The sequence below is a fragment of the Osmerus eperlanus genome, chromosome 18 (genome assembly GCF_963692335.1).
Source record: "Osmerus eperlanus chromosome 18, fOsmEpe2.1, whole genome shotgun sequence".
Taxonomy (NCBI): domain Eukaryota; kingdom Metazoa; phylum Chordata; class Actinopteri; order Osmeriformes; family Osmeridae; genus Osmerus; species Osmerus eperlanus.
In genome coordinates, this window is record NC_085035.1 from 290,821 (window position 1) to 314,454 (window position 23,634).

The following is a 23,634-nucleotide window of genomic DNA, read 5'->3' on the forward strand; positions in this document are numbered from 1 at the left end:
CTAAAGGAGAGGTGCTTGAGTCCTGCCCATCTGTTGTCCTCTCCACCATCTGCTCAGGTCTGGTTTACACACCTCCCAGGATGATGAAGCTGCGCACTTCTGTACACATAACACACACACACCACACACACACCACACACACACACACACGCACCCTCACTGGAAATTGACAAAATAAAATGTTCATAATTTTTTTTACAAATCTGACATAAACAATATCCTAAAAATGGACAAGACTTCATATACTTGTTAAACCTCTTCGTTAACCCCCCCTTACTCACACACACAGTACAGTGTAGTTGAACAGTTTCAGACAAACACAGGTCCCCTCTCATTCACCCTTCTCTCATCCCCTCTCACTCACCCTTCTATCACCCCTCTATCACCGCTCTCACTCACCCTTCTATCACCCCTCTATCATCCCCTCTTACTCACCCCTCTATCACCCCCTCTCACTCACCCCTCTATCATCCCATCTCACTCACCCCTCTATCATCCCGTCTCACTCGCCCCTCTATCATCCCCTCTCACTCGCCCCTCTATCATCCCCTCTCACTCGCCCCTCTATCATCCCCTCTCACTCGCCCCTCTATCATCCCCTCTCACTCACCCCTCTATCATCTCTCTATCATCCCCTCTCACTCACCCCTCTATCATCCCCTCTCACTCACCCCTCTATCACCCCCTCTCACTCACCCCTCTATCATCCCATCTCACTCACCCCTCTATCATCCCGTCTCACTCGCCCCTCTATCATCCCCTCTCACTCGCCCCTCTATCATCCCCTCTCACTCGCCCCTCTATCATCCCCTCTCACTCGCCCCTCTATCATCCCCTCTCACTCACCCCTCTATCATCTCTCTATCATCCCCTCTCACTCACCCCTCTATCATCCCCTCTCACTCACCCCTCTATCACCCCCTCTCACTCACCCCTCTATCATCCCCTCTCACTCACCCCTCTATCACCCCTCTATCATCCCCTCTCACTCGCCCCTCTCTCTCATTCCCCCACTCTCATCCCCTCTCTCTCATCCCTTCACACTCATCCCTCTCTCATCCTGCTGTGTGGCTGTCTGTGCTCCTCCTGGTCTGGCTGGGCCATGCCGCGGTGCTGCAGGGTATAGAGAGGGGGAAAGGGAAACTACTTTAATGACAGTGTGAATGCCTGACTGACTCTTTGATGCCAGAATTTAACCTGGGTCTCCCGCCCTCTGAGTGTGCTTTGGCAGCACATGGTAGCAATAGCACAGAGGGATCAAACTTCACTCATGCTACGTTGGAGATTTTCATTTAGAAGTGTCATTCAGTCTGAGGATATGGTAATGAAGACCTCCTCTTCTTCACCCGTACTTAATTTCTCTCTTTTCTTTTTTGAAGGTGATAAAACGCTCTCGGGCTGACTGGCTGACGGGCAGGAAAATAGATATGTGAGCCGCAGTCTGTCTGTCCACCAGACCTTGTGTGTGAGAGTGTGTGAGAGTGTGTGTGAGAGTGTGTGAGAGAGTGAGTGAGAGTGTGAGAGAGTGTGAGTGAGAATGTGTGTGTGTTCATGCCTGTGCCTCCAGGAGGTTAAACACACAGGCCTGTAGAGAACACAACACACTGTTCACATTTGAAAGAAACAGACACTTTGTTTGAATTGCACGGTGTGAAGCCAGGTCCTGAATATTTATATATTTCAAATTGAATGTTTCTTTTTTCATGTGTTTTTTTTTATTAACCCTATTTTGTTTAAATCGTGGTTTGTCATTTTCTCATGGCTTGGGTGCAATTTTAGAGGAAGGAAACTGTTTTGCATAAATAGTCTAGAAATTTGCAGCAATTTTACTCTCCTCTGTCCAGAACGTTTGCCAGATGTGTAACAATAGATGCTTCCACATGTGCTGAGGATGAAATTCAATATTTCAATATTTTTGTCTTTCCAATCTGCAACTGTTTTAGTCTGACCACGTTGGTTCCCCTATTGTATCCCCATTAGAGTCAGGTCAATAGGATAGAACGAAACTTTTCAGGATGGGACATGAATTATATATTGAGCAAAGAGAAACGCACAGGTGATAATAAAGTGGTCACGAATGTTTTGAATGTGTGATTTTATTGTGTGGATTTAAAATAGTTTCATTGTAACAAAACGAAAGATTAGTTGATCGTTTACGTTGTTGACTCTTTCTTGTATGTAACCTAATAAGGTTGTGCTCAAAGATAGTCTGGTTTAATCATGCATGGAGGCTCAAATTATAACAAACAGCATCCCAGCGCATTGCCAGACACTTCACATAGAAATGTTCATAAAAATGCTTCACGTAATGTATTATTTCAACAAGTCTGAAAATTATCATTATCATATAGCTAGGATTTACTTGAGCACAATCACAAACTGGAATCTTCTTCCGGTGAAACGCTAATCTTCTACGCCAAGTAACGCGTGTCTTCAGAAGAGAGCGCTCTCTGTCAACGGATGCTTGACGCGGCACTCGCGAGATTTAACTTCTGCACAAACAGCTTCCTCTTCCTGGGGTCGGCGCGTGTGTCGCTCTGTCTGCTCGCCAGTGCTTTTTTCGGTGTTTCTGAGAGCTGCCGTAGTAGGGATGATGATGATGGCGGAGCTGGTGCAGGGACAGGCCGCGGTGGCTCAGCCTGGAACGAAAGCGGATGGCTTCGCTGACGCTTTACACCGGGCTCGACAGGTAATACATTTCACCGATGAGTCACTGATATATTTCAGACGACAAACGAGCAAGACATTTCGGCGTGGTGGCGGAGTGCACTTTTTAACCAGCTTACACCCATACCCCCCCCCCCCCCTTCACTCGAAAAAAACAGTCCTCCTGTAAGCACAGCTAGCAGGCTAGCGAACAAGCCATACGGTCCCAGTGCTAAGACTCCCAGCATTGCTGTGCGAGCAGATTAGAGAATGCGGGCCAATAACACTTCATAAACAGTCCCAAGAACAAGTCAACAATTAGGCAAAACAATACTGACGTAACTGAAGCGTAACTTGCGTGATATAGAAGTGAAGGAAACTTTTAAAAAACTAGGCACAGCAACAAACTGCAACCTGTTGTAAAGCCTCAGAAGTTAAAGCTAGCTAGTTAGCTGTAGCTCGCTAGCCAGCACGAGCTGATGCATCCAGCTAGGATGACCAGTTGTGGTTGTGGCCTAGTTCGTGGCGAAGCCAGTCTATCAGCTGATTTCAACCACGCTGTCAAAAGTTAGTTAGCTGTCAACCAAATCCGGCTATTTAACTTGTATCTGTTATTTTGTTTGCCAGGGAAAAAAGAACATTCTGAGTAAAGTAATGTCGGTCACCCAGGATAAGTGTTACTGCCTACTCACTTGGCTGCTAGGTAGCGCTAGGTAGCATAGCTACTGTGCTAATCCCACGAATCGTGCTGCAAGCTAGCTAGCTACCAGAGCTAGTGTGGGTTGGCATCTTTGACTTTTAGCAAGCTGTCGAACGTTGCTGGCGTTTTAAATTAGTTTATTATAATAGTAGGTCGTATTAGCAATTTATAACATTGTTTACTAAGATAGCTAGCTTGATTTGTTACGTATTCAAATTCAACTTTACATTTCGTTTACATTAGCAACAAGTCTTGCTTACAGTAGACAGACGTTAGCTTTTGTAGCTAGCTAATTCTTCGTTTTGCGGAAGGACTTGAGTGGAACATAGTCAGAGCAAAGATGGCAATATTTTTATGCAACTCTAGTATACCCGCGTTGTTACAACAAATTCCTTGTACCAAAATAACGGGTTCATTGACAGCTGGTCAGTCTTACTCGCTGTCCTAAAACGTTAGCCAGTTATGCATTTAGCTGGATAACGAGCTCAACTTTTTAAAGTCGACGTAAAATGTCCATATGGATTTAAGGCAGGCAGTGAGCACGAAGCAACTAGTGTGCGCAGTGTAAAATGGAGCCATTTCTAAACCACGGACATTTGTCACAATATCCTGTGTCTATGCCCTATACCCAATCATATCTTTCAGTTCTTGCACTATTTTCACCTCTCCATAATGTGTGGTTTTAAGACCATGTGCCCTCGCAGCAAGTGTAGCTCTCAGCTTCCTGTCTCAGGAGCTTTCAGTGACATGACCAGTGGACTGAAACACAGGCTCAGGTGGCCCCAGAGCCCTGTTTATGAACATTGTAGCAGGTTTTGAATGCAGAGAATTGTACATTACACAGCACAGCCTCTCACACTTGTCAGTGCCTAACAATGTACGTGTCTGTGATGCAGGTGTGTTTTTCACAGTGCTTAAACACACCTGTTTGCCGAGTCATGTCTCACACACGTCCCCCGCCTTGTCCTGTACTCCTGAGTTGCACATCATGGAAACGACAAACCAGACTTGCAACAGGACACTAATACAACCCTGAGGCCGTCTGTAAAGCCTTGTCTCTCGTGTCTCCCTAGACAAGCTGCAGGCCCCACTAAAACACATTCTTCTGAACAGGATGAGCATATGGCACATGGGATTCGACCCCCCCCTCCTCCCGGGGTGCCCACCAGCCTTGTCCTCAGCTGAGCTAACCTCTGGACTGGCACCCAGGCTGCAGCTGACTGGCACCCAGGCTGCAGCTGACTGGCACCCAGGCTGCAGCTGACTGGCACCCAGGCTGCAGCTGACTGGCACCCAGGCTGCAGCTGACCAGAGGGGTTCAGTTTCCCACCCCAATACAGCATGTTCAGCTGTCCCTCCTGGTTGCCCTTTTACACTGTCTGGTACCTGAGATGTTACTTAACACTGTGTCTGGTACCTGAGATGGTACTTTACACTGTGCCTGGTACCTGAGATGGTACTTTACACTGTGCCTGGTACCTGAGATGGTACTTTACACTGTGCCTGGTAGCTGAGATGTTACTTAACACTGTGTCTGGTACCTGAGATGGTACTTTACACTGTGCCTGGTAGCTGAGATGGTACTTAACACTGTGTCTGGTACCTGAGATGGTACTTTACACTGTGCCTGGTACCTGAGATGGTACTTTACACTGTGCCTGGTACCTGAGATGGTACTTTACACTGTGCCTGGTAGCTGAGATGTTACTTAACACTGTGTCTGGTACCTGAGATGGTACTTTACACTGTGCCTGGTAGCTGAGATGGTACTTTACACTGTGCCTGGTAGCTGAGATGGTACTTTACACTGTGCCTGGTACCTGAGATGGTACTTTACACTGTGCCTGGTAGCTGAGATGTTACTTAACACTGTGTCTGGTACCTGAGATGGTACTTTACACTGTGCCTGGTAGCTGAGATGGTACTTAACACTGTGTCTGGTACCTGAGATGGTACTTTACACTGTGCCTGGTACCTGAGATGGTACTTTACACTGTGCCTGGTACCTGAGATGGTACTTTACACTGTGCCTGGTAGCTGAGATGTTACTTAACACTGTGTCTGGTACCTGAGATGGTACTTTACACTGTGCCTGGTAGCTGAGATGGTACTTTACACTGTGCCTGGTAGCTGAGATGGTACTTTACACTGTGCCTGGTACCTGAGATGGTACTTTACACTGTGTCTGGTAGCTGAGATGGTACTTTACACTGTGTCTGGTAGCTGAGATGTTACTTTACACTGTGTCTGGTAGCTGAGATGTTACTTTACACTGTGTCTGGTACCTGAGATGGTACTTAACACTGTGTCTGGTACCTGAGATGGTACTTTACACTGTGCCTGGTAGCTGAGATGGTACTTTACACTGTGTCTGGTAGCTGAGATGGTACTTTACACTGTGCCTGGTAGCTGAGATGGTACTTTACACTGTGTCTGGTACCTGATGGTACTTTACACTGTGCCTGGTACCTGAGATGGTACTTTACACTGTGTCTGGTAGCTGAGATGGTACTTTACACTGTCTGGTAGCTAGTAGTAGATGTTGCTTCCAGACCAGTGTGACCAGGGCCTGAGAAGGGCAGCATGTGTGTCCTGGTGGTAAAGACCCCCACCTAACCCCTGGCTGCAGGGGCAGCTCCAGGCTGCATGTGCAGCTGCATTATTAAAGGGGGGGCTTTGACCTTAAAATAGACCCCCCCCTCCCAGTTATGGATTCTAGAAATTGTCTTTAACCCTTGTGCTGCCACGACGGTGTCACAATGATCCGAAGGCAGCACAATGTTTATTGATTCTAATTTCATCTGATGTAGTAGTACTGGTCTGTGCTAGAACTTGGGTCACTGTGTGCTAGAACACAGCCTGTATGTTGCATAATCTCTCTGGAGATTCTTCTATCTGGTTGTAGTACACCAAGTACTCCAGACATTTATCAGCTCCTTTTTTATGAGCTCCTAGCAAGTCCTTCCTGCAAGCCTACAGCTTCTCTGTGACTAATGTACTTTAACAAAACTACTATGGTTGTGATATATTACAAATTAAGGATACAATTAAAAACACCCACCTATTTTGAAGGGTGAAATTCTGTATGTTTTTTTCTGGTTATTTAAGATGTGGAATGTGGATTCCAAGGTCTTAGTCAGACTCAGTTTCTCCCTCAGCCCCTCCCCTGGTTAGGGCTCCAGCTTCTAGACTCCCGCAGAGTAACCCCCCTCACCCCCAGCTCCTCCCAGACCAGCTCCTCCTCTCCTCCCAGACCAGCTCTAACAAGTGGCTGGTTGTCTGGTCTGACTCCCATGTGTGTGTTAACCTTGTTGTACTTTACAGCCTCTGGGTGGTGATGTGCAGCGTGCATAGCTGGCATAGGGTTAGGCCTGCCTTTACAGGGTTAGGCCCTCCCCTGGCTTTACAGGGTTAGGCCTGGCTTTACAGGGTTAGGCCTGGCTTTACAGGGTTAGGCCTGGCTTTACAGGGTTAGGCCTGGCTTTACAGGGTTAGGCCTGCCTTTACAGGGTTAGGCCCTCCCCTGGCTTTACAGGGTTAGGCCCTCCCCTGGCTTTACAGGGTTAGCCCTGGCTTTACAGGGTTAGGCCTGGCTTTACAGGGTTAGGCCTGGCTTTACAGGGTTAGCCCTGGCTTTACAGGGTTAGGCCTGGCTTTACAGGGTTAGGCCAGGCTTTACAGGGTTAGGCCCCTCAACATTACCAGGAAAGATGGTTATGTTGCACGAACAGTCTGTGGGTGTGTGTGTCCAGCCCCCCCCCCCCCCCCCCCCAGCGTATCTTGAAGGGTTAGGGTAACCCGCCACTCCTGAGAGTGGAGGATGATGGTGCTGCAGGTGACTGATGTCTCTAATTGGCTGCCTGTAATTGGCGTTACTGTATCTTTACAACAAAATTACATCAATTTCTTGCCAGACTGAGATCTCAATTGAGTGTAATTTGAGTGAAACTGTACACTTCTCAAAGGGACGAGGGAGATTAGGGGAGCTTGGTGCTTTGTGTGTCCAGGTTTCAGTGTTCGTCTCTGGAGAACACGGAGATAATTAGAATGGACAGGTGGCTAATTTAGAGTTGAGTACTCAGACTGCCTGGTGTGTCTTGGCTCCGCCCAGGTAAAATGGTTCCATAGTCATGTTGTTTGTAACTAGTTTGATGTTGTCATGTCATGATGTTCTCTCTCTCCCCCAGATTGCAGCTAAAATGGGAGGAGAGCAGATGCCCCACATGAACAACAACTCAGTAGTTGATCCCAGTCTCTATGGTTACGCAGCACAGAAACGCTCCATGGACGACGGAGGTAAGCTGCCCCGCAAGGTGCTGCACACGCATGCACACACACACACACACGCACAAATCAGAATCAGAATGGGTTTTATTCGCCATGAAAGTTTGCAGTTTGCACACTTTGTCAAGTGCACTGACACTTTCAACTTCACACACTAACTGAAGAACAGACCTGTCCTGCTGGGGGTAGGCCTGCTGGGGGTAGGCCTGCTGGGGGTAGGCCTGCTGGGGGTAGGCCTGCTGGGGGTAGGCCTGCTGGGGGTAGGCCTGCTGGGGGTAGGCCTGCTGGGGGTAGGCCTGCTGGGGGTAGGCCTGCTGGGGGTAGGCCTGCTGGGGGTAGGCCTGCTGGGGGTAGGCCTGCTGGGGGTAGGCCTGCTGGGGGTAGGCCTGCTGGGGGTAGGCCTGCTGGGGGTAGGCCTGCTGGGGGTAGGCCTGCTGGGGGTAGGCCTGCTGGGGGTAGGCCTGCTGGGGGTAGGCCTGCTGGGGGTAGGCCTGCTGGGGGTAGGCCTGCTGGGGGTAGGCCTGCTGGTGAGGAAACCACCCTACCTGCGCCATCCTCCTCCTGCTGCCCACCTCGAGCTGCTGCTGGAGGGCCAACATGCTGGCTGACGGGCTGACGGGCTAACTGGCTAACGGGCTAACAGGCTGGCTAGCATGTTATTAGGCTGGCAAGGTTTACAGCTAGCTAGCAGATTATCAGATAGCTAGCAGGCTAGGTTAACAGAGACCTTGTGTCAGGAGAGCTGCAGCTAACCTAATTACATAACTGGATGGCCTCCTTCAGCCAATTAGCCCCCTCCATGTGGCAGCATACTGTGGTCAGGTGACCTTGGTTCCATGTGGCAGCATACTGTGGTCAGGTGACCTGGGCCTGCATCGAGGTCAGGAGAGCGTTAGCGGGCGCGCTCATTTACGACCTTGTCCGGCATGAGCCAGCTGTCCGTTCAGAGGTGTATAGTAGGAACAATGATGGAATCTGCAAAAGATGTACAGGGGGATTTGAACCTGCAACCTCCCAATCTGCAGTCAAATGCTCTACCCCTGCCTGCTAGATGCTGAGCTGCTCTCATAGGTGTGTGTGCTGGCGTTGTCTGACATAATCAGCAGATTATAGAATGTTGGAAATTCCTGGACAGGTTGTTTAATCATACCACCATATCTGCCAGAGATTCAATCTGAGACATTCTCACAGATACGTGCAAAATGTTCACACCCACAAGATTCTTCTCTGTCTGCATGTTCTTTATGATGTAACTCTTTGTAACATGTGACACATTTAAATGTGCTTTGCTGTTTTCACTGTTGTGCTGTCAGGAGGGTGAGGGGCAGGGCCCTGTATCAACCCTATCTTCCGTTCTGCAGATTTGAGAGGTTTTTCGTTTTGTTTTCCTCCGGGATTTATTCCACCTCAGTGCTTGGCCTGCAACTGGAGTCACATTGGGTACCCTATAGCCCTTTATATTCATAGCAACAGCAATCCCATTCCAGGTCTTTACCTCAATTCATTTCTAGCAGTGAAAATAAGTGCAAACGACCATAAAATTGCGTGAGGCGTCTGTAGACATCAGGTCTGGTGTGAGCATCCCCACTGACCCAGCAGACCCCCTGGACGTCTGGCAGCAGTCAAGTCACTACCAGAAACCAGTGACCCGACGAGCACCTCTCAGAATGACTCTCTCTCTCTCTCACACACACACACACACGCGTCTAATTTCCATAGCAGTGTGGCACCCCGCTGTGGGTCAGACACTGACACAGTGCAGTCAGTCATCTCCATCTGCTCCCCTCTCCCCCCTACCTCCCTCCCCTCCTCCCTCCCTCTCCTCTCAGCCTGACTCCTTCCACCCCCCCCAGCCTGGTGTAGCCAGGCCTACCTCGCTCTGTTTCAGCTTGATTGACCACATTCTGATCTCTCTGTTTTCCAGTAGGTAACCAGCTTGGTGGAATGGTACATCAAAGGTGAGCCTTGCATGCCTTCTGCCAGCGATGATCTGTGGGATTATGAGTCTGGCTGCGTGTCGACATGTCTGTCTCAGTCAAGTAGCATGTTCTCATCACCTGCACAACCATCAGAGCGGTCTTTCTGAATGTCAGGGTCACCACATTGATTTTTTTTCTCCCTCCCTCTCCCCCTCTATCCCTCCTCTTCTCCTTCTCTCCTTCTGCTCAGGGCTATTATGACAGAAGACTTCAAAGTGCCTGATAAGATGGTTGGATTCAGTAAGTCCACCTTTAGTTCTGTCAACTCAATTTGAACGATTGACTCAATCTCACCCTACCTACAGCTGTTGACCTGAGCTCGTTTCAAACTGCCACAAGCTTGACCTTTTCCAATCTCCCCTCTTCTCCTCTCCCCTCCCTCCGCTGGTCAGTCATTGGACGAGGAGGAGAACAGATAACGAGAATCCAGCTGGAGTCCGGCTGTAAGATCCAGATTGCTGCCGGTACGTTCTGACTGAGAGCAGAGGCCCATTATCCACAGCTAGTGTTCAAGTGTAGATACCAGCAGACCACAGTAGATTCCTAGTCATCTGTGTAGATACCAGCAGACCACAGTAGATTCCTAGTCATCTCTGAATCTGAGGCCAGACCAGCAGGCTCCGGTCCAGATACTGTCAGGGAGTTCTGACCGTGTGTGTTTGTGTGTGTGTCAACAGACAGTGGAGGCATGATGGACCGGCCCTGCACCTTGACAGGGAGCCCAGAGAGCATTGAGTAAGTATCCATATCAGCTACCAGGCAATAGTTCCACTTGTTGACACTAGGAGAGGGTGTGTGTGTAACTGTGTGTGTAACTGTGTGTGTAACTGTGTGTGTGTGTAACTGTGTGTGTGTGTGAACAGGCAGGCCAAGCGTCTCCTCAGCCAGATTGTGGACCGGTGTCGGAACGGTCCGGGTTTCCATAGCGACATGGACGGCAACAGCGCCATTCAGGAGCTCCTCATCCCGGCCAGCAAGGTGGGGCTGGTGATCGGCAAGGGAGGAGACACCATCAAGCAGCTGCAGGTGTGGAGCCACGGGACCAAACGCTTTAAATCAGCTGGAATAGATGGTGTTCTTCAGTCATATACATTTACATTTAGTCATATAGAAATGTGTGTGTGTGTGTGTCCTGCAGGAGAGAACAGGGGTGAAGATGATCATGATCCAGGATGGTCCCATGCCCACCGGAGCTGACAAGCCTCTGAGAATCACTGGTGACCCCTACAAGGTTCAGGTAGGTCACCACACACACACACACACACACATAGTCCTTGAATACACAAACACACACAACCTGGACACTCACTTCTGTGTGTGTGTGCGCGTGCAGCAAGCCCGGGAGCTGGTGGTGGAGATCATCAGAGACAAGGACCAGGGAGACTTCAGGGCGGGCAGGGGGGACTTTGGAGCCAGGCTGGGAGGCAGCAGTCTGGATGTAAGACCTGGATCACTCATCACCTGTAACACACCTGCATCAGTCGTCTCTCAGAGATCAGGACGCTGCAGTGTGCTCAGTTCCTCCTCCCCCCCCAGGTGGCCGTGCCCAGGTTTGCAGTGGGCATCGTCATCGGCAGGAACGGAGAGATGATCAAGAAGATCCAGAACGATGCTGGGGTCCGGATCCAGTTCAAACCAGGTGAGGATAATACTGTGTGTGTGTGTGTGTGTACGCAGGCTACACTGTGTGTGTGTGTGTGTGTGTCCTACACTGTGTGTGTGTGTGTGTGCAGGCTACACTCTGTGCCAGTAGTCTGAGAGGACCATGATCTGGTGCCATTTGAGCTCTGCTACAGCGACCCCTGCCCCCCCCCCCCCCCCCCCCGGCTGGGACACTTCTCCTCTATCCCCCCTCTCACCTGGCTGGGCTGGGGGGGTATCTGTGGTACTGGTAGTGAGAGGTGTGTGTGCCACTAGTGACATGTTTCTCCCTCCAGATGATGGGATCAGTCCAGACAGGGTCGCCCAGGTGATGGGTCAGCCAGACCGCTGCCAGCACGCAGTCCACCTCATCAACGAGCTGGTCCACACAGCCCAGGTAACCCTGTCTGACCCCACACACAGCCCAGGTAACCCTCTGACCCGACACACAGCCCAGGTAACCCTCTGACCCAACACACAGCCCAGGTAACCCTCTGACCCGACACACAGCCCAGGTAACCCTCTCTGACCCCTACCTGACAACACACAGCCCAGGTAACCCTCTGACCCGACACACAGCCCAGGTAACCCTCTCTGACCCCACACACAGCCCAGGTAACCCTCTCTGACCCCTACCTGACAACACACAGCCCAGGTAACCCTCTGACCCGACACACAGCCCAGGTAACCCTCTCTGACCCCACACACAGCCCAGGTAACCCTCTGACCCAACACACAGCCCAGGTAACCCTCTCTGACCCCTACCTGACAACACACAGCCCAGGTAACCCTCTGACCCGACACACAGCCCAGGTAACCCTCTCTGACCCCACACACAGCCCAGGTAACCCTCTGACCCAACACACAGCCCAGGTAACCCTCTCTGACCCCACACACAGCCCAGGTAACCCTCTCTGACCCCACACACAGCCCAGGTAACCCTCTCTGACCCGACACACAGCCCAGGTAACCCTCTCTGACCCCTACCTGACAACACACAGCCCAGGTAACCCTCTGACCCCACACACAGCCCAGGTAACCCTCTCTGACCCCACACACAGCCCAGGTAACCCTCTCTGACCCCTACCTGACAACACACAGCCCAGGTAACCCTCTGACCCCACACACAGCCCAGGTAACCCTCTCTGACCCCACACACAGCCCAGGTAACCCTCTCTGACCCCTACCTGACAACACACAGCCCAGGTAACCCTCTGACCCGACACACAGCCCAGGTAACCCTCTCTGACCCCACACACAGCCCAGGTAACCCTCTGACCCAACACACAGCCCAGGTAACCCTCTGACCCGACACACAGCCCAGGTAACCCTCTGACCCGACACACAGCCCAGGTAACCCTCTCTGACCCAACACACAGCCCAGGTAACCCTCTCTGACCCAACACACAGCCCAGGTAACCCTCTCTGACCCGACACACAGCCCAGGTAACCCTCTCTGACCCCTACCTGACCAGGTAACCCCAGACACCCAAGTTTGTTATTGTTAATCATGCCTGTTCTGGTTGGTAATGCATATTTAGTCAGTTATGAATGTTGAGCCAATAGTTAAACTGCTTTGATCCTTCACTTTAATGAGCCATGACCCGCCTAACCCCCCTCCTCCCCCAGCCCTCCCCTGCCCAGTCTCTCTCTGCATGGCTTCCAGACAGGGCCAGTCTGGGGCCCCCTCTGCCCCCCCAGGACCCCCTTTCCCTCTGGCTGGGCCTGGCTGGGGGGGGGCTTCTCTCTCAGGTAACCAGGTCTCACCTCAGACCACTGGCTGCTGGGCCCTCCTGGGCCCCCCTCACCCACACAACCCCCTGGGCCCCCCTCACCCACACAACCCCCTGGGCCCCCCTCACCCACACAACCCCCTGGGCCCCCCTCACCCACACAACCCCCTGGGCCCCCCTCACCCACACAACCCCCTGGGCCCCCCTCACCCACACAACCCCCTGGGCCCCCCTCACCCACACAACCCCCTGGGCCCCCCTCACCCACACAACCCCCTGGGCCCCCCTCACCCACACAACCCCCTGGGCCCCCCTCACCCACACAACCCCCTGGGGCCCCCTCACCCACACAACCCCCTGGGGCCCCCTCACCCACACAACCCCCTGGGCCCCCCTCACCCACACAACCCCCTGGGGCCCCCTCACCCACACAACCCCCTGGGCCCCCCTCACCCACACAACCCCCTGGGGCCCCCTCACCCACACAACCCCCTGGGGCCCCCTCACCCACACAACCCCCTGGGGCCCCCTCACCCACACAACCCCCTGGGCCCCCCTCACCCCACACCTATAGATGTTGGGGGTCCCACAGGGCTGGGGGTCCCACAGGGCTGGGGGTCCCACAGGGCTGGTGGTCCACAGGGCTGGGGGTCCACAGGGCTGGGGGTCCCACAGGGCTGGGGGTCCCACAGGGCTGGGGGTCCCACAGGGCTGGGGGTCCCACAGGGCTGGGGGTCCCACAGGGCTGGGGGTCCCACAGGGCTGGTGGTCCACAGGGCTGGTGGTCCACAGGGCTGGGGGTCCACTGGGCTGGGGGTCCACTGGGCTCACAGGAGGAACAGGGTGGTGAGCCCAGACGTCCTGTAGACCATGTTCAGTAGACACAGCGGGTGTTACGGGTTCTGAATGTCAGTCTGGATTAAAGCTAAATGAATAAACACGTGATGATGCTGGCTGTGCCTCCGGAGGATGACATGTTCTGCTGTCTGAGCCTCTGGTGTGTCTCCCCTCTCTCCCCCCAGGAGCGGGATGGGTTCGGAGGCCCCATGGGGCCACGGGGCCGGGGGAGAGGCCGGGGCGACTGGAGCATGGCTGCACCCGGAGGCCTGCAGGAGGGCACCTACACGATACCTGCCGACAAGTGTGGCCTGGTGATCGGAAAAGGTGAGGGGGGGCTTGGTCTGGGGGGGCCCGGTCTTCAGCAGGGGGGGCTGGGTCTGGGGGGCTGGGTCTGGGGGGCTGGGTCTGGGGGGCTGGATCTGGGGGCGCTGGGTATGGTTTTGTCAGCACTTTCATTCTAAATCCCACAAAAACGACTGCTAATATTTCCTCTGCATGGTAACTGATAGCAAAGCCCTCTGGCACTTCAGCTCATATAGTAGACACCCCACCACACACACACATCTGTAGGGTAGTTTTGAAGTTGGTCCTCCTCTAATATATGCAGTATTCTGTGTCCAGCCTGCAGCTCTCAGACCCCCAGACTGCAGCTCTCAGACCCCCAGACTGCAGCTCTCAGACCCCCAGACTGCAGCTCTCAGACCCCCAGACTGCAGCTCTCAGACCCCCAGACTGCAGCTCTCAGACCCCCAGACTGCAGCTCTCAGACCCCCAGACTGCCTCAAACAGACACACATACTTCTGATTTGTCTTTAGCCAAGTTACCTATTTTCCCCAAGAGAATATTCTAGCTGTTGGGCCCTGAGTGGCTTGAGGGCAGGACACAGCCAGCATGTACTACTGTTCAGTCTAGCCCGAGTTACTAACGAGATGTTTATTTAGTTCTGGTGGTGGTCAGCTCTACTGCCCTCTTCATCAGGGCTGTTTCTCATGGTTGTCCCAGAGAGAGGGGGGGGGGGGAGAAAGTGATGAGGGAAGCACAAGGTGGCCCCTGCCCCCCCTCCCCCCTGCCCCCCCGCCCCCCTAGCCTCATGCATACAGCACCAGCAGCATTCAGGCTCCTCTTAAAGGCTTAATGACGGGGATAATGTGTGTAATGTGACATTAATTGTTGCGGCAGCATAATAGAGGCCCTCCATCATGAGAAGGCAGGCTGCAGCTAATGGGCAGCATTCACATAGATAGAGTGCAGACGCTGGTTGAATGAAAGGAATTAGCTTATTGGCTATTCATACCCACTCTATTGCCAGCTATTTAAAAGTCATTGACCACTGCATTGGAAGGCCAGTGTGTGTGTCCTGTGTGTGTGTGTGTGTGTGTGTGTGTGTGTGTGTGTCTGTGTGGGCCGTCCTGTGTGTGTGTGTCTGTGTGGTGGGCCGTCCTGTGTGTGTCTGTGTGGGCCGTCCTGTGTGTGTGTGTGTGTGTGTGTGTGGTGGGGCGTGATCAGATAGGGCCCCTCTACCTATGGTGAAAACACAGCAATAGAAATGTCAAGTGCCTTTTGTGCATGTGGGGCGCGGGGAAACTAATATCCCGGCCCCGCCCCCCCAGCATTAGCATATGAAGTGTCCTGGGTGGGGCGGTGCTGGGCTGGGTGTCAGCCTGTCTTACAGGACGGTGATTAATATCTTTACCATGCCAGGACCAGCCTGCTGCCCCAGCACTGAGGACACACTCACCCTCACACACACACGCACTCTCACCCTCACACACTCTCACCATCACACACACACTCTCACCCTCACACACACACTCTCACCATCACACTCTCACCATCACACTCTCACCATCACACTCTCACCCTCACACACGCACTCTCACCATCACACACACACTCACCCTCACACACGCACTCTCACCATCACACACACACTCTCACCATCACACACGCACTCTCACCATCACACACGCACTCTCACCATCACACACGCACTCTCACCATCACACACGCACTCTCACCATCACACACACACTCTCACCATCACACACGCACTCTCACCATCACACACACTCTCTCACCATCACACACACACTCACCATCACACACGCACGCTCTCACCCTCACACACGCACGCTCTCACCCTCACACACGCACGCTCTCACCCTCACACACGCACGCTCTCACACACGCACGCTCTTACCCTCACACACGCACCCATGCGGTCCCCTGGTGTGTTGAGGCTCTCACCCACCATGTCGATTCTCCAGAACTGATCCATGTCACAAGTCTTCATGTAGTGTAGTGTATAGCGTAGTGTAGTGTATAGCATAGTGTAGTGTATAGCATAGTGTAGTGTATAGCATAGTGTAGTGTATAGCGTAGTGTATAGCGTAGTGTAGTGTATAGCATAGTGTAGTGTATAGCATAGTGTAGTGTATAGCGTAGTGTAGTGTATAGCGTAGTGTAGTGTATAGCGTAGTGTAGTGTATAGCGTAGTGTATAGCGTAGTGTATAGCGTAGTGTATAGCGTAGCGTATAGCGTAGCGTAGCGTATAACGTAGTGTAGTGTATAGCGTAGTGTGTAGCGTATAGCGTAGTGTATAACGTAGTGTAGTGTATAGCGTAGTGTATAGCGTAGTGTAGTGTATAGCGTAGTGTATAGCGTAGTGTATAGCGTAGCGTATAGCGTAGCGTATAGCGTAGCGTATAGCGTAGCGTATAGCGTAGCGTATAGCGTAGCGTATAGCGTAGCGTATAGCGTAGCGTATAGCGTAGCGTATAGCGTAGCGTATAGCGTAGCGTATAGCGTAGCGTATAGCGTAGCGTAGTATATAACGTAGTGTAGTGTGTAGCGTAGTGTAGTGTGTAGTGTGTAACGTAGTGTAGTGTATAACGTAGTGTAGTGTATAGCGTAGTGTATAGCGTAGTGTATAGCGTAGTGTATAGCGTAGTGTAGTGTATAGCGTAGTGTAGTGTGTAGCGTAGTGTAGTGTGTAGCGTAGTGTATAGCGTAGTGTAGTGTATAGCGTAGTGTATAGCGTAGTGTATAGCGTAGTGTATAGCGTAGTGTATAGCGTAGTGTGTAGTGTATAGCGTAGTGTGTAGCGTATAGCGTAGTGTGTAGCGTATAGCGTAGTGTGTAGCGTATAGCGTAGTGTGTAGCGTAGCGTAGTGTATAGCGTAGTGTAGCGTAGTGTGTAGCGTAGTGTGTAGCGTAGTGTGTAGCGTAGTGTGTAGCGTAGTGTGTAGCGTAGTGTGTAGCGTAGTGTGTAGCGTAGTGTGTAGCGTAGTGTATAGCGTAGTGTATAGCGTAGTGTATAGCGTAGTGTATAGCGTAGTGTATAGCGTAGTGTATAGCGTAGTGTATAGCGTAGTGTATAGCGTAGTGTAGTGTGTAGCGTAGTGTGTAGCGTATAGCGTAGTGTGGTGTATAGTGTAGTGTGTAGCGTAGTGTATAGCGTAGTGTGTAGCGTAGTGTATAGTGTAGCGTAGTGTATAGCGTAGCGTAGTGTATAGCGTAGCGTAGTGTATAGCGTAGCGTAGTGTATAGCGTAGCGTAGTGTATAGTGTAGTGTATAGTGTAGTGTATAGCGTAGTGTATAGCGTAGTGTATAGCGTAGTGTATAGCGTAGTGTATAGCGTATAGCGTAGTGTGGTGTATAGCGTAGTGTAGTGTATAGCGTAGTGTATAGTGTAGTGTAGTATACAACGTGGGGAAGAACGTCTTAGCTAGCAGGCAACCTGCTCTGGAGATAAAACACTGAGAGCATCGTGGAGGTCTTCTGTTCTGCTGCTGGGCCTAACCCACATCAGTCCCTCACTCTGCCCCCCCTCACTAAACCAGGCTCATTAATGGGCCTATATTATGTGACTGCTCCAAGGCCTCAGTCCATGAAGTGAATAGTCAGGTCTTCAATTCTCTGTGCTGTTCGACCAGAGCACCTCATAATGGCTTCATTAAGCAGAAGGTTCATTTGCCTGACAAAGCTCACCGGCCCGTGTGAGGTCTGGTGACAGGGGGGAGAGCGTTGTCATCCTGGGGTCATCCTGGGTCGCCGTGGTGTTAGCCACCAGCGGACAGACGTGTAATTGATGTTGGGAAGAGCCCCAGGCTGTGATCCAGAGGAGGAGGAGTGAGGGGGGCCGGGTGGTGTCTCCCCCTCACTCCCTGCGTTCTCCACAGAGCACAACATGCAGCCTGGAGTGAGAGGCTAAAGAGGGAGACTAACGATATCCCAGAAAGAGGATACGCTTTAATTTAGTCTTTTTCTCCAGAAATGTTTTATTTCATCCTGCTGGTATAATCGCCCCCTCCTTCCCCCTGACCTCAGCAGCAGGAGTCTTGGAGGGGAGCAGAGGGAGCAGGGGTTCTGGCTCTGCGTAGCGCTGGTGTTAGTGGGGCAGGGGAGGATATGGCACTACGCTAAAACTGACAGGATGTGACATCACAGCACATTGTAATGTCACACATCACCACAAATCACTCTCTCTCCCTGACACCCAGGTGGAGAGACCATCAAGAACATAAACCAGCAGTCCGGGGCCCACGTGGAGCTGCAGAGGAACCCCCCGCCCAGCACAGACCCCAGCGTCAGGGTGTTCTCTGTCCGGGGAACCCCGCAGCAGATGGAGCTGGCTCGCCAGCTGATCGATGAGAAGATTGGGGTAGGTGGTCCCTCCACCAGCCGCCCTCTATTGTCAGGACACACATTCATGAGGGCACATGTCAATGTGCTGGTGGGGGAGGGCTACTGAGGCTGACCCAATCCAGCAGGATGGTTAGGGTTAAACATGAAGGATCCAGCATGGTGTGAACAGAGGCTCTGCTCCCTGACCTGGCCTGTTGGGTCGTTTAACTACAAGTGTGGTCTCCCTCTCCTCTCTCTCCCCCATCCTCTCTCTCCCTCTCCTCTCTCTCCCCCATCCTCTCTCTCCCTCTCCTCTCTCTCCCCCATCCTCTCTCTCCCTCTCCTCTCTCTCCCCCATCCTCTCTCTCCCTCTCCTCTCTCTCCCCTCTCCTCTCTCTCCCCCATCCTCTCCCTCTCCTCTCTCTCCCTCTCCTTTCTCTCCCCCATCCTCTCTCTCCCTCCCCCCCTCTCCCCTCCCTCTCTCTCCCTCCCCCCCTCTCCCCTCCCTCTCTCTCCCTCCCCACCTCTCCTCTCCCCTCCCTGTCTCTCCTCTTCTCTCCAGGCGTCAGGAATGGGAGGTAACAGTAGTTTTGGTCTGAACCCCTTCTCCCAGGCGGCAGCTACTCCTCATCAGAAGTGAGTAGAAACCACAACCAAGCACACACACATCTACTGACCCTGTCTAGCACACACACATCTACTGACCCTGTCTAGCACACACACATCTACTGACCCTGTCTAGCACACACACACATCTACTGACCCTGTCTAGCACACACACACATCTACTGACCCTGTCTAGCACACACACACATCTACTGACCCTGTCTAGCACACACATCTACTGACCCTGTCTAGCACACACATCTACTGACCCTGTCTAGCACACACACATCTACTGACCCTGTCTAGCACACACACACATCTACTGACCCTGTCTAGCACACACACACATCTACTGACCCTGTCTAGCACACACACACATCTACTGACCCTGTCTAGCACACACACACATCTACTGACCCTGTCTAGCACACACACATCTACTGACCCTGTCTAGCACACACACATCTACTGACCCTGTCTAGCACACACACATCTACTGACCCTGTCTAGCACACACACACATCTACTGACCCTGTCTAGCACACACACACATCTACTGACCCTGTCTAGCACACACACACATCTACTGACCCTGTCTAGCACACACACACATCTACTGACCCTGTCTAGCACACACACACATCTACTGACCCTGTCTAGCACACACACACATCTACTGACCCTGTCTAGCACACACACACATCTACTGACCCTGTCTAGCACACACACACACATCTACTGACCCTGTCTAGCACACACACACATCTACTGACCCTGTCTAGCACACACACACATCTACTGACCCTGTCTAGCACACACACACATCTACTGACCGTCTATCTGAGACCTGCTCTGGGAAACACGAGTAACATGCTGGAAGCTGTCTGCTATCTTTTAAGCCTTTTTAATAAACTATATAAATACTAAAGTATGAGGACAGAATTGAACACTAACCCTCTGTCTGGCTGCAGCGGACCCCAGACCTTCATGACTGGAGGATGGGGAACCACATATCAGACCTGGCAACCCCAGGCCCAGCAGGACCCAGGTAACCCTACTGGGGGCAGGTGGGGGGGTAGTCTGGGGAGAGGTATACCCCCTCAGGGTGGGGGCATGGAAGCATTTTTGACCGTGTGTGTGTGTGTGTGTGTGTGTGTGCAGGTCAGCAGAGCCAAACCCAGAGCAGTGGGCCAGACTACAGCAAGGCATGGGAGGAGTACTACAAGAAACAGAGTAAGACTCTCCACTATCCCCTCCACTATCACTAACCCTGCACCATCACCTCTCATCCCCTCCACTATCACTAGCACCTGCACCATCACCTCCACCACCACCTCTCATCCCCTCCACTATCACTAGCACCTGCACCATCACCTCCACCACCACCTCTCATCCCCTCCACTATCACTAGCACCTGCACCATCACCTCCACCACCACCTCTCATCCCCTCCACTATCACTAGCACCTGCACCATCACCTCCACCACCACCTCTCATCCCCTCCACTATCACTAGCACCTGCACCATCACCTCCACCACCACCTCTCATCCCCTCCACTATCACTAACCCTGCACCATCACCTCTCATCCCCTCCACTATCACTAGCACCTGCACCATCACCTCTCATCCCCTCCACTATCACTAGCACCTGCACCATCACCTCCACCACCACCTCTCATCCCCTCCACGTCTCCTCTGTTCCCAGACCAGGCAGCAGGGCCGGGCTCCCAGCAGAGCTCCCCCCCGGACTACAGCGCTGCCTGGGTGGAGTACTACCGGCAGCAGGGGGCGTACTACGGCCAGGGAGCCCAGCAGACACAGGCCCCCGGACTACAGGTGACACACTCCTGCCTCGCGCTCACACGCCCTCTCCTGCCTCGCGCTCACACAAACACACGCACGCTCTCCTGCCTCGCGCTCACACAAACACACGCACGCCCTCTCCTGCCTCACGCTCACTAACACACATACGCCCTCTCCTGCCTCACGCTCACACGCACGCTCTCCTGCCTCGCGCTCATACACACACACATACGCCCTCTCCTGCCTCACGCTCACACGCACGCTCTCCTGCCTCGCGCTCACACAAACACACACACGCCCTCTCCTGCCTCGCGCTCACACAAACACACACACGCCCTCTCCTGCATCGTGCTCACACGCACACACTCCAGATTTTGAACTAAACTGTCATGACTGCCTGCTTTGAGCTGCATGCGTATGTGACTGTGCTGTCTCCTGACGTGAGCTCTGTGTTTTGCAGGATAATTAGAGAGGAACTTTAGTTGAAGAGTTTTGAATCACTGGGGAGGAAAACGAACCTTTTGTAACAGAGGTTTCTAGATTTGCAACGCCTTGAAGACTTTTACTTTTTTCTTAGTGAGAAACACTAGCTGTAGAATGACTTATACAATAAAAAAAAAAAGAATATTTCTAAATCAGGAACATTTAATTGTTACTAAATACTTGTGTACACCATTATTTTGAATGGACAATTTCCGGGATCCCTTTTGGACATATGAGAGCCGTTTTGTTTTCTATATTTTACTTTTTGATTCAAATTAAACCGCCAAAACGAACCCCGGAGTTGTAACATTTCAGCAAACGCAATATAATCTATTTTTTCTAGTTCTGTTGCAATAAAATCGTAACTATGGGCTTAGCAGTCTTGAATACTGTTATGTTATGTCATGATGTTTTAAGAATGTGTAAAAAATGTCTTTCTTTACTTTTACATAAAGCATTTTAATTCAGTGAGATGAAACTGTGATGTTTTGTTACAGAAAAAAATATTATTTTGTTACAAAATACAAGGTGTGTTGGCAAATGGCAGTTAATTCCTAATTTAATTCCTGTTGTGTTTGTATTTTGTTTTCCATTGTCATGTTATTGTACTCTGGTTTAAAAAAAGGTGCAATATCTTATTTCATTTTTGAAACAAAGATGGATTCTGTAATATTTTGACAACTTGTAGTTCTTAGATAAATTTTTTTTTTAGGCATTTGAAAATGTAATGGATAATTTTTTTATTACAATGATCTGATGGGGTTAGGGATGTTGCATATTGTGAGTTATTTGCCTTTGCTATCTTGTAAAACTATGTATGTATGCTCAGATACTTGACTAAATACTTTATTTAAAAATATATATATATAATTAAATCAAAGACTTTTTTTTCTTCCATTGAGTCATTATTGCAGGAATACTGTCCCATGTTTTTTGTTCTGTTTTCATAATGAAAATATTCAAAGATCGTGAATGTGTCATTTGAAATTTGATGTTGCATCTTGCTATGGACAACGATGAGATGTGTTTTATGTATGTTCTGTAACTGAATCATTCAAGACTGCTAAGCCTCGGGATTCTACCTGTGTAATAATTAATTGTAGTTTTTTATATTCTAAGTATTACGATCAAAACTGTCTTATTTGGTACCACCCCACCGCCCCACCCGTACACACTGGGGCGACGTGTACAGTCCAGCTAACTTTTTAATTCATTATTTTTCTTTCTACTTTGTGTGATCTAATATATGTATGATTGATTAGTTAAATGAATCTAGTATTAACTTCATTGCTTAATGAAAAGGGATATTATAATTTTGAAATGTTTAATTTTAGTGTTTTTTTCCTCGTGTACAGGTAACCGTGTATTAAAAACGTCAAAAGACTACCTTTATTGTGTTCTGTTAAAATAATATTTTTTTGCCATTTATGAATTTAGATTTTCTTGTCACAATTCCGTTAGTGCGGCATTATGATTATTCGGTTTCACATCTGAAACGTTTGCTGAGGTTGCAAGCCTAACAGTCTATTATATAAATGTATAGAAGTAAACTGTACGTTACGTATGTCTTATAAACTGAAAATCTATATTTTCTACAGCACATTACTTTGCCAGTTCCCAAACTCTAATAAACGATCCACAAGCCCCTCTTGTGGTTGGGTTAGTCATGTGGTGAGAACACATGATGGCATCCTTCCTCCAGCTCATCTCAGCCCCCACACGCACACACACGCACGCACACACACACACGAGCACTGTAGGTGACATGCTGCTGGTGACATGGTAACTATTTAGATCATAAATACTGCATTAAAACACATTCATTGGTCTTCATCAGGTGTCCAGGCTTGTTGCTGATGAGGGAGGAGGTACAGGAGGTGATTTAGAGCATCTGAACTGATATTCTTGTCCTGCTGCTGGTGTGTGGGAGGGGGGGGAATGAGTGTTTTGGCAGCTGTATTCGCTAGTTGAGAACATGGATCCTCTTGACAAGGGCTCATGTTGCCAGATTTGTCGTTTAACAGAAACTACTGAAAGGTAGTCAGGATCATTGTTATTTATCAGACACACTCTCCCCTCACACCGTCTTCAGGATCATTGTTATTTTGTCTCTGGCTCTAATTGTCCCTAGCCCAGACCCATCCCTGGTCCAGCCCAGACCCATCCCTGGTCCAGCCCAGACCCATCCCTGGTCCAGCCCAGCCTGTTGGCCGCTACAGGCTGGGCTGTCCTCACTACTCTCCTTGTCCTCTTTGTCCTCACTACTCTCTGTGGGGGTCCAGCCCCATA

General features: G+C 50.9%; 1 protein-coding gene across 3 annotated transcripts; it reads left to right on the forward strand.

Moving 5' to 3' along the window:
- Positions 1–2,475: 2,475 nt before the first annotated feature.
- On the forward strand, positions 2,476–22,729 carry fubp3 (far upstream element (FUSE) binding protein 3). Of its 3 annotated transcripts, none has more exons than XM_062483985.1 (19): positions 2,476–2,689; positions 7,534–7,642; positions 9,558–9,588; positions 9,800–9,849; positions 10,002–10,073; positions 10,287–10,344; positions 10,473–10,635; positions 10,748–10,846; positions 10,943–11,047; positions 11,146–11,248; positions 11,547–11,647; positions 12,880–13,002; positions 14,006–14,147; positions 18,329–18,489; positions 19,015–19,088; positions 20,030–20,106; positions 20,220–20,291; positions 20,765–20,895; positions 21,323–22,729. In XM_062483985.1, exons 1-19 carry the CDS (start codon positions 2,591–2,593, stop codon positions 21,329–21,331), a joined length of 1,779 nt encoding a protein of 592 aa, XP_062339969.1. In that variant the 5' UTR covers positions 2,476–2,590; the 3' UTR covers positions 21,332–22,729. The 3 variants fall into 3 exon arrangements, with proteins under 3 accessions (XP_062339969.1, XP_062339968.1, XP_062339970.1); XM_062483984.1 differs by having other exon boundaries at positions 2,478–2,689; positions 9,555–9,588; XM_062483986.1 differs by lacking the exon at positions 12,880–13,002 and having other exon boundaries at positions 2,481–2,689; positions 9,555–9,588.
- Positions 22,730–23,634: the final 905 nt, after the last annotated feature.